This window comes from Dendropsophus ebraccatus, chromosome 9, assembly GCF_027789765.1.
Source record: "Dendropsophus ebraccatus isolate aDenEbr1 chromosome 9, aDenEbr1.pat, whole genome shotgun sequence".
NCBI lineage: Eukaryota > Metazoa > Chordata > Amphibia > Anura > Hylidae > Dendropsophus > Dendropsophus ebraccatus.
The window spans coordinates 109,044,607-109,059,026 of record NC_091462.1 but is presented as its reverse complement, the minus strand read 5'-3'; the positions used below and the strand labels follow the sequence as shown (position 1 = coordinate 109,059,026).

The window sequence follows — 14,420 nt, the reverse complement described above, 5'->3', positions numbered from 1 at the left end:
TACGGAGATATTCCGATGATGTCATACTGAGGCTGTACTACTGAGAGATTCTGATGATGTCATACTGAGGCTGTACTACTGAGAGATTCCGATGATGTCATACTGAGGCTGTACTACTGAGAGATTCCGATGATGTCATACTGAGGCTGTACTATTGAGAGATTCCGATGATGTCATACTGAAGCTGTACTACTGAGAGATTCTGATGATGTCACACTGAGGCTGTACTATTGAGAGATTCCGATGATGTCATACTGAGGCTGTACTACTGAGAGATTCTGATGATGTCATACTGAGGCTGTACTACTGAGAGATTCCGATGATGTCATACTGAGGCTGTACTACTGCAATATTCTGATGATGTCATACTGAGACTGTCTTACTGAGAGATTCCGATGATGTCATACTGAGGCTGTACTACTGCAATATTCTGATGATGTCATACTGAGGCTGTACTACTGAGAGATTTTGATGATGTCATAAAACAGAACCTGAGGCTCTACCAGTGAGGGCTTCTGATGACATCATAATACAGAGAACCTGAGGCTGTAATAGTGAGAGCTTCTGATGACATCATAATACAGAGTACCTCTCCAGCTGTTGCGATACTACAACTCCCAGCATGCCGCCTGCACAGCCTCTTGAACACTGACAGCTATAGTTTTGCAACCAATAGAGACGGCAACCACTCACCTGGAGCGAGACTGGTCACACACTCTGGTTATTCCACCCTCAGAGGGATAGTGGAACTTCTAGTAGACACAACCGGATAGACCTGTGCGGGGCTATAAAGTGCCCGGGGTGACTGGGGGTATACTGTCTGTCACCCCTGCTCCAGCCGCTCCACCCGTATAACCACGGATACATCAGGATGGACTCTCACGTATCCACAACACTGCACCTGCTGACCTTCTATACTCCAGCCACCACCATCAGTAGTATGGCTTCATCAATGTGACTGAAATATACTAGTACTACACATAGTGCACATGTAATAGTACCGCACTACCTATACATATCATCTACAGCATCTAAATACTTATACTAATACTATACATAGTGTACATGTAATAGTACCGCACTACCTATACATATCATCTACAGCATCTAAATACTTATACTAATACTATACATAGTGTACATGTAATAGTACCGCACTACCTATACATATCATCTACAGCATCTAAATACTTATGCTAATACTATACATAGTGCACAAGTAATAGTACCGCTTTACCTATACATATCATCTACAGCATTTGAATACTTATACTAATACTATACATAGTGCACAAGTAATAATACCGCACTACCTATACATATCATCTACAGCATCTAAATACTTATACTAGTAACTATACATAGTGCACAAGTAATAGTACCGCACTACCTATACATCTCATCTACAGCATCTAAATAATAGTTATACTAGTACTACACATAGTGCACATGTAATAGTACCCCACTACATCTAGATACATCATCCATAGCAGCTAAATAGTTATACTAGTACTATACACAGTGCTTATATAACATAGTACCACAGTACCCATATACATCATCCATAGCATGTAAATAATAATTATAATAGTACTACACATAGTGTTAACACAACAGTACCAGTCACAGTATGCAGGTACACCTTAGTAACATCCTTTGCTACAGGATAACTTGAGGATATTTAGCCCACATAATAGTACCACAGTACCAATGTATATCAGACATAGCATCAATATTATGGTACTGTGATCATAAAAAAGTACCAACCACAGTACCACATATATAGAATCTATGGCAGTTGTATAACAGTACTATGCACAGTGCTTATATTATAGTGACAATTACTGTACACCGCCCATAGTTTCTATACAATAATACTATACATAGTGCACACATTATAGTACCAGTCACTGTAACCATCTATACCACACACAGCTGCTGTATAATAGTACTATGTATGGTGCTCATATAATTGTGACAGTATCTGACACAGATTGTTTACCTCCCCCAATAACAGACGTATACAATGGAGAGTATACAGACGTATACAATGGGGAGTATATAGACGTATACAATAGAGAGTATATAGACTAGACAAATACTATAGATAGTAGATAGTCACAGAACAATGAGCCCACCGCTGGGTGTATGTCTACAGGGATAGCTTTCATGCGGGTTCAAAGGTGAGATGTGCTGTGATACTGACTGCAAACACATAGTAACAATACTTATCCCATACAATACATGTATAGCATAATATACTATAATATGCTAGCTGTACATATAGAATGTGTAGGCAATACCCAGGTTATACCAGCTGTACACATATAATAATATACAGGAGATACCCAGGTTATACCAGCATGCTCCATATCACTATATACAGGAGATCCCCAGGTTATACCAGCTGTACATATATAATTATATACAGGAGATCCCCAGGTTATACCAGCTGTACATACATAATTATATACAGGAGATACCCAGGTTATACCAGATGTACATATATAATTATATACAGGAGATACCCATGTTATACCAGCTGTACATATATAATTATATACAGGAGATACCCAGGTTATTCCAGCTGTACATATATCATTATATACAGCGTATACCCAGGTTATACCAGCTGTACTAAACGGAAAAAAGCCAGCTTACCCCATCCACCGAGCTTCACAGCACGGGCTCACACTCCAACAGGTATCCTGAGTAGATGCGGAAAAGAAACGAGTCCAGCTCCCGGCAAGGTGGAATCAAGTGCGTTGTTTATTGTATCTCCGTCACCGTACACACGTGCGGCATGCCCCCAACTGAAGCCTACGCGTTTCGGCTGCTACACCGCAGCCTTAATCATGGCCATGATTAAGGCTGCGGTGTAGCAGCCGAAACGCGTAGGCTTCAGTTGGGGGCATGCCGCACGTGTGTACGGTGACGGAGATACAATAAACAACGCACTTGATTCCACCTTGCCGGGAGCTGGACTCGTTTCTTTTCCGCATATACCAGCTGTACATATATAACTATATACAGTATGTACCCAGGTTATACCAGCTGTACATATATAATTATATACAGTATATACCCAGGTTATACCAGCAGTTCATATATAATTATATACAGGAGATACCCAGGTTATACCAGATGTACATATATAATTATAAACAGGAGATACCCATGTTATACCAGCTGTACATATATAATTATATACAGGAGATACCCAGGTTATTCCAGCTGTACATATATCATTATATACAGCGTATACCCAGGTTATACCAGCTGTACATATATAACTATATACAGTATGTACCCAGGTTATACCAGCTGTACATATATAATTATATACAGGAGATACCCATGTTATACTAGCTGTACATATATAACTATATACAGTATATACCCAGGTTATACCAGCTGTTCATATATCATTATATACAGGAGTTACCAGCACACTCCATATCACAGGGTATATAACTCCTGCATATCATCCATCACTGTCCCGCATTATATACCGCCATCACCTGAGTTGTCGCTGATCTGTAACACTATATCTCTCCCATCATCTCATAACATTGAGTAACTTTCTATACTCTATTTACTCAGCAGGTTTCTTAGATAAGGAATGAATACAGTAAGCTGAACAAATAATAGTTATAATATCATTATCGTACGCTACAATATTTAAAGGGCCACTAACCCTGAAGTAGTCAAGGGGGAGGAGCTTAGTTTTTCTGACACCCTAATGGCAGCATTTTGTCACTGTAAGTGTGCCTGCTTAGCAAGGAGCAGAGACCTGATTGAATAGCTCAGTCCCCTTTAAGGAATTAAAATGGCCGCCGGTGAGCTGTTGACTAAACATTCAATAAATACATTAATGACTTGAAATTGTAGAATTTTGTAGAATGTCACCAGACTCTCCAGAATGCATCTCCGCACCCAGTGTCATGTGATCCAGGCCTCGGGGTGTGGTCCTGGCTGTCACTTTTGGCTAGACAAAAATTGTTGAGTTTTTTTTTTTTTTTTTTTTTACTAAACACTGTAATTTCCTCTGAAACAGACAGAACCCTTGTAGGATATGTGAGGATGAATGTCGCCAGTCCACATTCATTCCAGATGAGGTGTAGTCACATTTCTGACATGGCGGCCATGTTAGGAGTTTATAACACTCTAGCAGAGGCGAGTACTGAGGGGCCTCATTGATCCACACGGCCTTTGTTGCCCCTAGCAACCACAGCACAGCCTCCTTTACTTATAGGGGGAGATTTATCAAACATGGTGTAAAGTGAAACTGGCCCAGTTGCCCCTAGCAACCAATCAGATTCCACCTTTCATTCCTCACAGACTCTTTTGAAAATTAAAGGTGGAATCTGATTGGTTGCTAGGGGCAACTGAGCCAGTTTTACTTTACACCATGTTTGATAAATCTCCCCCATAGTGTTCTGGTAAAGTGAAAGTTGCTCTGTGACCAGTTGCCATTGGCGACAAAAATCACTTTTCCCTGTAGATTGTTGTGATAAATAATCCCCTTAAATATTTGAAGTGGCAGCCATTTTGTCTTAAAATTTAAAGTGGAATTTCAATTTAGGGTGCGTTCACATGTACAGGATCTGCAGCAGGTTTGATAGCCCAGGTTAGATTCAAAGCAAATCTGCTGCAGATCCAGTACGTGTGAATGCACCTTTATAGCGCAGTCTTACAACAGGAATGTTCTTTGATGCCCATAGCAACCAATCACAGCTCAGCGTTCATTTTACCAGGCCAGGTTGCTATGGGCAACACAGGAAATTCCAACTTTAAGACAATCATTTCCCCCTATTCTAGCATTGTGCCATTTTGTCAAGAACTAAAGGGGTTGTCTCCATATATCTCTACCACATGAGCCAAACAAAGTGATACTTACCTGTCCGGATCCTCTGCCGCATCTGTCCTATCAACACACACAGAATACCTGCTAGGCCAATCACCGGTCACCATTATAGTCACTGATTGGCTTAGCAGGGACTTCCTGTGTGATGATTTCTCATTGGGATCAGGGACCATCAGGACAGATGTGTTGAAGGATCAGGACAGGTGAGTATTATTACTTATTTGCTACTGTAATGTGACACAGGGCAATCCCTTTAAGGTGGCATTCAGCGGGAAGTAAAATTTCCATTAAGGGGGCCATTTTCTTATTGTACTGCTTCGGATGTGCTGCCTCATATCTATGGGCCCTATAGAAAGAGCAACGTCTATCTCTATGGCCCGTACACTGATTGTGTACCAGATAGTGCCCAGATACAGTCATACAGTATAAACTATAGACTTGGGAGTGCAAGCTTCTGGGGCTAGTGGTGCGCCCTATACCTTATAATATACTGCCACAGAGGCCTCAGGCACCAGGGGCCGGGTACAGCTACAACTTTCTCAGTCCGTACAGCCTGGTCCTTGCCTGTATTGTGCTGCTTATATACATGAAGCGCGTGGTGCGGGCAGGTGACACGTTTCAGCGCCCACTGCTGTCACATAATGCAGAGTTTACTCTACGCCATATCCCCGAGCTTCATCTCCCTGACATCTCACAACCTCTGCAATGAAACTGTATCACCGTCACACCCCTGCCCCAACTTCTTGCTGAACCTGCTCGTCTCCCGGCTCTGCTATGTCTGCCTCACGCCCTTCTCTTATTTGACATAACATTAGTGATTCGGCGCTCGCACTCCTCCCTCCCTCTCTGGAATCTTCTATCAGTCCGACCTTATAAGACGGCCGGATGAGGAGCTCATTGTCTCCTTTCAGGTTTTACCAGGAAGGGCTAAATTTAGATGCAAATGGCTGAGGAATCAGCGAAGATTTACACCCTGATGGGGCGCACAATGGAGTGACGCCTCTTCCTTTACACAATCTCAGATAATATGAGTGGAAACCATCAACAAGCAGGACAGCTGCTGCTGCTGACGGATCTTTTTATGGTTCCGTCAGTTGTGTAATGACTCAGAATAATGAATATTCCATCAGACATATGAGAAGAGTTATGGATCTGATAACAGCAGCTTGCTGATGGTTTCCAACTAGATACCACCCTCTTGGTTCTTGGAAATGATCAGTGTAGTGTATAAGATTACTGCCTGGTGTAGAGTACAAATGTTATGTTATCCTGTCTATGGGAGGTGCCTGTGTGGCCTGAACACACCTAGTGGTCACCATTGGTACAACAGTCTATTTATGATGCACCAACGCGTTTAAAACTCTTACAGTCTTACACGTAACAGTATTATTTGGCATTATTTAGCAGTATATGGCGGTATTGTATTATATGGCCATTGAGGGCCCCATTCTGTCCATGACATTGAGTATACTTACTTGGTTTTGTATTATTTGGCATGGTCTGGCGCTGTATTTAGCGGTATATGGCAGTATTGTATTATATGGCCATTGAGGGCCCCGTTACGTCCATGACATTGAGTATGCTAACGTGGTTTTGTATTATTTGGCATGGTCTGTCGCTGTTATTTAGCAGTACATGGCAGTATTATACTGTGTGGCCATTGAGGGCCCAGCTCCGTCCATGACATTGAGTATACTAACGTGGTTTTGTATTATTTGGCATGGTCTGGTGCTATTATTTAGCAGTTTATGGCGGTATTGTATTATATGGCCATTGAGGGCCCCATTCCGTCCATAACATTGAGTATACTAACGTGGTTTTGTATTATTTGGCATGGTCTGGTGCTATTATTTAGCAGTATATGGCGGTATTGTATTATATGGACATTGAGGGCCCCATTCCGTCCATAACATTGAGTATACTAACGTGGTTTTGTATTATTTGGCATGGTCTGGTGCTATTATTTAGCAGTATATGGCGGTATTATATTATATGGCCATTGAGGGCCCCATTCCGTCCATAACATTGAGTATACTAACGTGGTTTTGTATTATTTGGCATGGTCTGGTGCTATTATTTAGCACTTTATGGTGGTATTGTATTATATGGCCATTGAGGGCCCCGTTCCCTCCATGACATTGAGTATACTAACGCGGTTTCGTCCGGCAGCAGGTACAATAAGGAACGTGTGGAGCCATGCATTGTTTGCAAACAAAAGAGCCTTATTCTAATCCACTGAAAGGAGGCGTCATGCCTGGGAAAGGAGCCACCGGGAGACAGGTGCCAGCAACGTGCTGGGGGAAGAGCTCAGGAGAAGTCAAGTAACAGTCCTGGCGGGCCTTAAAGGGGCCCTGTGGGATAGTCAGCCCCCTGAAATGGTATCATAGACCTACAGTGGCAGCCCTGGATTGGAGGATAGCATCTTATTACGGGATCACATAACTATGTCTACACCATTGATCACCAACCTGTGGCTTTCCAGCTGATGCAAGACTACAACTCCCAGCATGCCCTGACAGCCTTTGGAATGCTGGGAGCTGTAGTCTTGCATATGCTGGAGAGCCACAGTTTGGCGGTCACTGCTCCTCACCAATGGCCCACTCATGATTGACACGTCTGCATTGACTCCAGACTGGACGTGTCCGAAACCAGGCTGCCTGGCGTGTCAAAGACAAGACCAAATACAAGATCCCTTCCCCTTCTAGGGTCACATTCTTGGAATGCCTACAGAAAGTCTTACCCAACAAGTCAGGCGTACGCTGCTCCTTCTGAAGGAATGTCTCCCCCGTCCATCCCCAGATGTGCAACCAGTCATCCAGCCACTAGGAACTGCTGCAGCTCTCTGATATTCTTCATCTCCTTACTAGATCTCTGCTTGCTGTCACGGAATGGGAACACTCAGGAGCAGAGAAGCCTTCATAGCCCTCACTGACTCTGCATTGTTACTATTGTATCCATAGACAATCCTCTGTGAGCTCCTGACTGATACATATTACCTGCCCTGATACACTGTAACATGTCTGTAACACTATATGGCAGGATATTTGCTGCATCACAGAATATTGCTTAGACTGGATACAATTGGAACAAACCCTCAGCCTAGATAAATAGAAACAGTGATGGTGTCTGCTGGAGGAATGGGGTCATCTCCTGCCCCCCCCCCCCCCCCCCCATGCAGTGATGGTGTCTGGAGGATTGGGGCCATTTCTTGCTCCCCTCCATACTGTGATGGTGTCTGCTGGATGAATGGGGCCATCTCCTGTCCCCCCATACAGTGATGGTGTCTGCTGGAGGAATGGGGTCATCTGTTGTCCCCCCATACAGTGATGGTGTCTACTGGAGGAATGGGGTCATCTGTTGTCCCCCCATACAGTGATGGTGTCTGCTGGAGGAATGGGGTCATCTGTTGTCCCCCCATACAGTGATGGTGTCTGCTGGAGGAATGGGGTCATCTGTTGTCCCCCCATACAGTGATGGTGTCTACTGGAGGAATGGGGTCATCTCCTGCCCCCCCCCCATACAGTGATGGTGTCTGGAGGATTGGGGCCATTTCTTGTCCCCCCATACAGTGATGGTGTCTACTGGAGGAATGGGGTCATCTTCTGTCCCCCCCCCCCCCATGCAGTGATGGTGTCTGGAGGATTGGGGCCATTTCTTGTCCCCCCCATACAGTGATGGTGTCTACTGGAGGAATGGGGTCATCTGTTGTCCCCCCATACAGTGATGGTGTCTACTGGAGGAATGGGGTCATCTCTTGTTACCCCTCATACAGTGATGGTGTCTACTGGAGGAATGGGGTCATCTCTTGTTACCCCTCATACAGTGATGGTGTCTACTGGAGGAATGGGGTCATCTCTTGTCCCCTCATACAGTGATGGTGTCTGCTGGAGGAATGGGGTCATCTCTTGTCCTACCATACAGTGATGGTGTCTGGAGGAATGGGGGCAGCTCCTATTCCCCCCCCATACAGTGATGGTGTCTGGAGGAATGGGGTAATCTCCTGTTACCCCTGATACAGTGATGGTGTCTGGAGGAATGGGGTCATCTCCTGCCCCCCCCCCCCCCATACAGTGATGGTGTCTGGAGGAATGGGGTCATCTCCTGTTACGGCTGTATATGTTTCGTCCCTGGAGTCACATTCTCTCCCTCCTCCCCCCCAGGTAATCCTCACACCCAGCCGGGTGGTGTCTTCTTGTTACTCTCATCATTCACAGTCCTGACGTAGGACGGATCGCTCCCCACACCCATTGGATCAGTCACTGTCACCGCCTAGGTGAGACGACCTCCTGGCAGCAGGGAAGATCCCTCAGCACAACAGGTGTGAATGAAACCTGACAATACACCCCCTATTCATCAGGTAATCGGCCTGCGGATGTCAAACTACAACTCCCAGCAGCTCTCTGTTATGTAGACTCTGCTATGTACAAAAAGCCATAGACTGTCAGGAGCAGAACTACAGTCATGGGTCAGCCAGGCCTCAGTTCACCCGGCCCCATCTCTAATGGGCACTGTGCATATAAAAGGGGCATCCTATAGAGGGGTCTATAGAAGGTGACTCCACACCTGCACTAGTTATACTCACACGTCACCAGCGCACAATGGTCACGTGACACTTACCATCCACTTCTATGGCAGCATCAGGAGGCAAGTTGTAAGGAAGCTGCCATTACAGGCTCTAAGGGCCTACTGGGAGTTGTAGTTTTGCCCCAGTACATCACCATTATCATCATCATGATATTCTGTTCCACCTCAGTTACACAACCTGTCACATTGTGGTGCACAGTGATGGACGCTCCACACCCCGCACCATCCACCCTGCATCAAAGATACAGAGAGGAGAGATCCCTGACACTACTGCCCCCATCATAGAGACTGACAGGCAGAGCTATGGGGGAGGCTGAAGGACAGGTACAAGGCTCCTGTAAACACTTCACACCCTGGAAGCCAGCATAGAGGAGTCCTCCGCTCTAATCCTCCTGTGCCCCAGAGCTGACACTCATAAAGATCAATCACATTATGTCACATGGGAAGAACAATGGAGGATGAACCTGTTCCCTGACATTAAAGATGATCGGCCATTAGCAGCCAGACCTCACAGGAGGAGCTGTGCTATACAGAGGAGGGCTGTCTGCTACTGGGAAAGCTGGGTGAGGAACCTGGACCCCACTGCAGTGTCCACACCGGCCGTCACCTCTCCCCCCACAGAAAGGACTGCCAGTGTGACCGCAAGTGATGGATCCTGTGTAACTAATAGACTAATAGAACAAGAACCCAGTGTAACCAGTAGCACATAGCCTAGAACCCAGTGTAATAAACAGCACAGAGCCTAGAACCCAGTGTAACCTGCTGCATAGAGCCTAGAACCCAGTGTAACCAGCAGCACAGAGCCTAGAAATCAGTGTAACCAACAGCACAGAGCCTAGAATCCAGTGTAACCAGCAGCACAGAACCTAGAACCCAGTGTAACCAGCAGCACAGAGCCTAGAAATCAGTGTAACCAACAGCACAGAGCCTAGAACCAAGTGTGACCTGTACTAGAACCCAGTGTAGCCAGCAGCACAGATCCTAGAACCCAGTGTAACCAGTAGCAGAGAGCCTAAAGAACCCAGTGTAACCTGTACTAGAACCCAGTGTAATCAGCAGCACAGATCCTAGAACCCAGTGTAACCAGTAGCAGAGAGCCTAAAGAACCCAGTGTAACCTGTACTAGAACCCAGTGTAATCAGCAGAACAGATCCTAGAACCCAGTATAACCAGTAGAAGAACCCTGTATGTTCAGCAGCACAGAGCCTAGAACCCAATATATATATCCAACACTAGAACGCAGTATAACCAACACCACAGACCCTAAAACCAAAAATATCCAGAGCAGCGGCTCAGAACCCGATGAACCCAGTGAGTCTAGAGCCTCTAGATCTCAATACATTATATACAGTACTGTACTAATATATATATATATATATATATATATATATATATATATATATATATATATATGGAGCTGGGTGTCAGTACAGCACAGTGTATACTATAGGAAGGATTTCAGTACAGGTCACTTCTTAATTTGTGGCATGTATGTGTGACAGTGTAACAGGTTGCAGTATACAGTACTCTATAGATGATCTGAGCACACATATACATATCAATGAGGTGGCAATGAGTAGGTACTCTATATAGATGAATGCACAGTTGAGCTGGTACTCTATATAGATGAATGTACAGGTGAGCGAGTACTCTATAGGTGAATGTACAGGTGAGCGAGTACTCTATATAGATGAATGCACAGTTGAGCTGGTACTCTATATAGATGAATGTACAGGTGAGCGGGTACTCTATATAGATGAATGTACAGGTGAGCGGGTACTCTATATAGATGAATGTACAGGTGAGCGGGTACTCTATATAGATGAATGTACAGGTGAGCGAGTACTCTATAGGTGAATGTACAGGTGAGCGAGTACTCTATATAGATGAATGCACAGTTGAGCTGGTACTCTATATAGATGAATGTACAGGTGAGCGGGTACTCTATATAGATGAATGTACAGGTGAGCGGGTACTCTGTAGGTGAATGTACAGGTGAGCGGGTACTCTATAGGTGAATGTACAGGTGAGCGGGTACTCTGTAGATGAATGCACAGGTGAGCTGGTACTCTATATAGATGAATGTAAAGGTGAGCGGGTACTCTATATAGATGAATGTACAGGTGAGCGGGTACTCTATATAGATGAATGTACAGGTGAGCGGGTACTCTATATAGATGAATGTACAGGTGAGCGGGTACAATCTCTGTAGCTGGGGTGGTGTACAGCTCTCTATAGGGGGCACTGCATGCAGGTGAGTTGTATAGGGCAGTGTACTATTGAGTGGTACAGGGAACAGTATAGAGGTGAGTGGGTGCTCGCTATAGGAGACAGTGTGCAGGTAAGTGGGTACTCTATAGAACCAGTGTACAGGTGAGTAGGTACTCTATAGGACCAGTTTACAGGGGAGTGGCACTCTCTATAGGGGACAGTGTACAGGTGAGTGGCACTCTCTATAGGGGCAGAGCATACAGATGAGTTCTACAGGGAGCAGTGTACAGGTAAGTGGGTACTCTATAGGGGCAGTGTACAGGTGAGCGGCACTTTTTATAGGGGCAGAGCATACAGGTGAGCGGCACTCTTTATATGGGCAAAGCATACAGGTGAGTGGATACTTTCTATAGGGGACAGTGTACAGGTGATTGGCACTCTCTATAGGGGCAGAGCATACAGGTGAGTGGCGCTTTCTCTAGGGGATAGAGCATACAGGTGAGTGGATACTCTATAGGGGACAGAGCATATAGATGAGTGATACAGGGGGCAGTGTACAGATGCGAGGCACTCTATAGGGCAGAGCATACAGGTGAGCAGCACTCTCTGTAGGGGCAGTGTACAGGTAAGTGGGTACTCTCTATAGGGGCAGTGTACAGGTGAGCGTCACTCTCTATAGGGGCAGTGTACAGGTGAGCGGTACAGGGGGCAGTTTACAGGTAAGCGGGACACTCTAGGGACAGAGCATACACGCGAGTGGTACGGGGGGCAGTGTACAGGTAAGCAGGACTATCTATAGGGGCAGAGCATACAGGCGAGTGGTACAGGGGGCAGTGTACAGGTGAGAAGAACTCTCTATAGGGAAAGAACATACAGGTAAGTGGTACAGAGGGCAGTGTACAGGTGCACGGCACTCTCTATAGGGGCAGTGCATACAGGTGAGCGGCACTCTCTATTGGGGCAGTGTATACAGTTGAGTGGTACAGGTGAGCGGCACTCTTTATAGGGGCAGTGTATACAGGTGAGTGGTACAGGGGAGCGGTACTCTCTATAGGGGCAGTTCATACAGGTGAGTGGCACTCTCTGTAGGAGCAGTGTACAGGTGAGCGGCACTCTCTGTGGGGGCAGAGCATACAGGTGAGTGGTACAGGGGGCAGTGTACAGGTGAGCGGCACTCTCTATAGGGGCAGTGTACAGGTGAGTGGCACAGGGGGCAGTGTACAGGTGAGTGGCACTCTCTATAGGGGCAGTGTACAGGTGAGTGGCACAGGGGGCAGTGTACAGGTGAGTGGCACTCTCTATAGGGGCAGTGTACAGGTGAGCGGCACTCTCTGTAGGAGCAGTGTACAGGTGAGCGGCACTCTTTATAGGGGCAGTGTATACAGGTGAGTGGTACAGGTGAGCGGCACTCTCTATAGGGGCAGTTCATACAGGTGAGCGGCACTTTCTGTAGGAGCAGTGTAGAGGTGAGCAGCACTCTGTGGGGGCAGAGCATACAGGTGAGTGGTACAGGGGGCAATGTACAAGTGAGTGGCACAGGGGGCAGTGTACAGGTGAGCGGCACTCTCTATAGGGGCAGTGTACAGGTGAGCAGTTCAGGGGGCAGTGTACAGGTAAGCGGCACTCTCTGTAGGGGCAGTGTACAGGTGAGCGGTACAGGGGGCAGTGTACAGGTAAGCAGCACTCTCTGTAGGGGCAGTGTACAGGTGAGTGGCACAGGGGTCAGTGTACAGGTAAGCGGCACTCTCTATATGGGCAGTGTACAGGTGAGTGGCACAGGGGGCAGTGTACAGGTAAGCGGCACTCTCTGTAGGGGCAGTGTACAGGTGAGCGGCACTCTCTGTAGGGGCAGTGTACAGGTGAGCGGTACAGGGGTCAGTGTACAGGTAAGCAGGACTCTCTATAGGGGCAGTTCATACAGGTGAGCGGCACTCTCTACAGGGGGCAGGTTACTCACACTCTGGGCTGTGCAGCGTTGGGGCTGTATTTTGCAGCATTCCGTTTCTTGAATAAGGAGCTCATGTTTCCTTGCTCCTGGGCAGGTGGCTGCTCCTGGTTTCGGGGTGCTGCTGCAGGCTGGGGACCCCCGGCTGAAGTCCCTGAGTGCTCTGAGTCTCTGAGGTGTTGGCTCCTGGCTGGGGTGTTGCAGGGAGTCTCTGAGGAGCTGGGGATCCTGCTCTACAGGTAGGAGGAGGAGGGACCTGATGGGCAGGTTGGGATCACCTGGGAGGTGGAGCAGACTGTAGTGTACAGGCACTGTCACAGGTCAGCAGCATGGAGTGTCCTCTGAGTCACAACCCCCACCGCAACCAGCACAGGACAGCAGGACAGTGAGTGCAAAACTACAACCCCCATCATGTCCAAAGAGCTGCACAGTATCAGAGCATGCTGGGAGTTGTAGTATCACAGCAGCTGGGCAGGTCGCACTCCGCTGCACTGGATAGCAGAATACTTTACGCTTATTGTGTTATTTATCTGGCAGGTGAGGGGTTAATCCCATGTGTTCTGTTTATAGTGTGGGGGTGGGCGGGGCTTAAAGTGACAGCTCCAGGCAGGGAGAGGGAGGGAGAGGTGCATACCAGAGACACAGGAGGGGCCACAGCCATGAACCCAACCTTAACCAATCACCCATCCACACCAGCAACTCACACAGCAATGATGGGGGGATACTCCCCAGAACATAATACTGCCATATAGTGCTAAAAGAACAGTGCCATATAGTGCTCGTAATGCCAACAGCACCAACATATTACTGCCA

The 14,420-nt window shown here is 46.6% G+C and overlaps 1 protein-coding gene across 1 annotated transcript in view; it reads right to left on the bottom strand.

Annotated features, from left to right (window-relative positions):
- PPL (periplakin) overlaps positions 1–13,829 on the bottom strand; it is a 42,153-nt gene extending 28,324 nt beyond the window's left edge. Inside the window, exon 1 of the mRNA XM_069984297.1 lies at positions 13,620–13,829. Within this exon, the coding sequence (XP_069840398.1) occupies positions 13,620–13,684 (65 nt within the window). The 5' untranslated portion in view covers positions 13,685–13,829. The remainder of the gene's footprint in view (positions 1–13,619) is intronic.
- Positions 13,830–14,420: the final 591 nt, after the last annotated feature.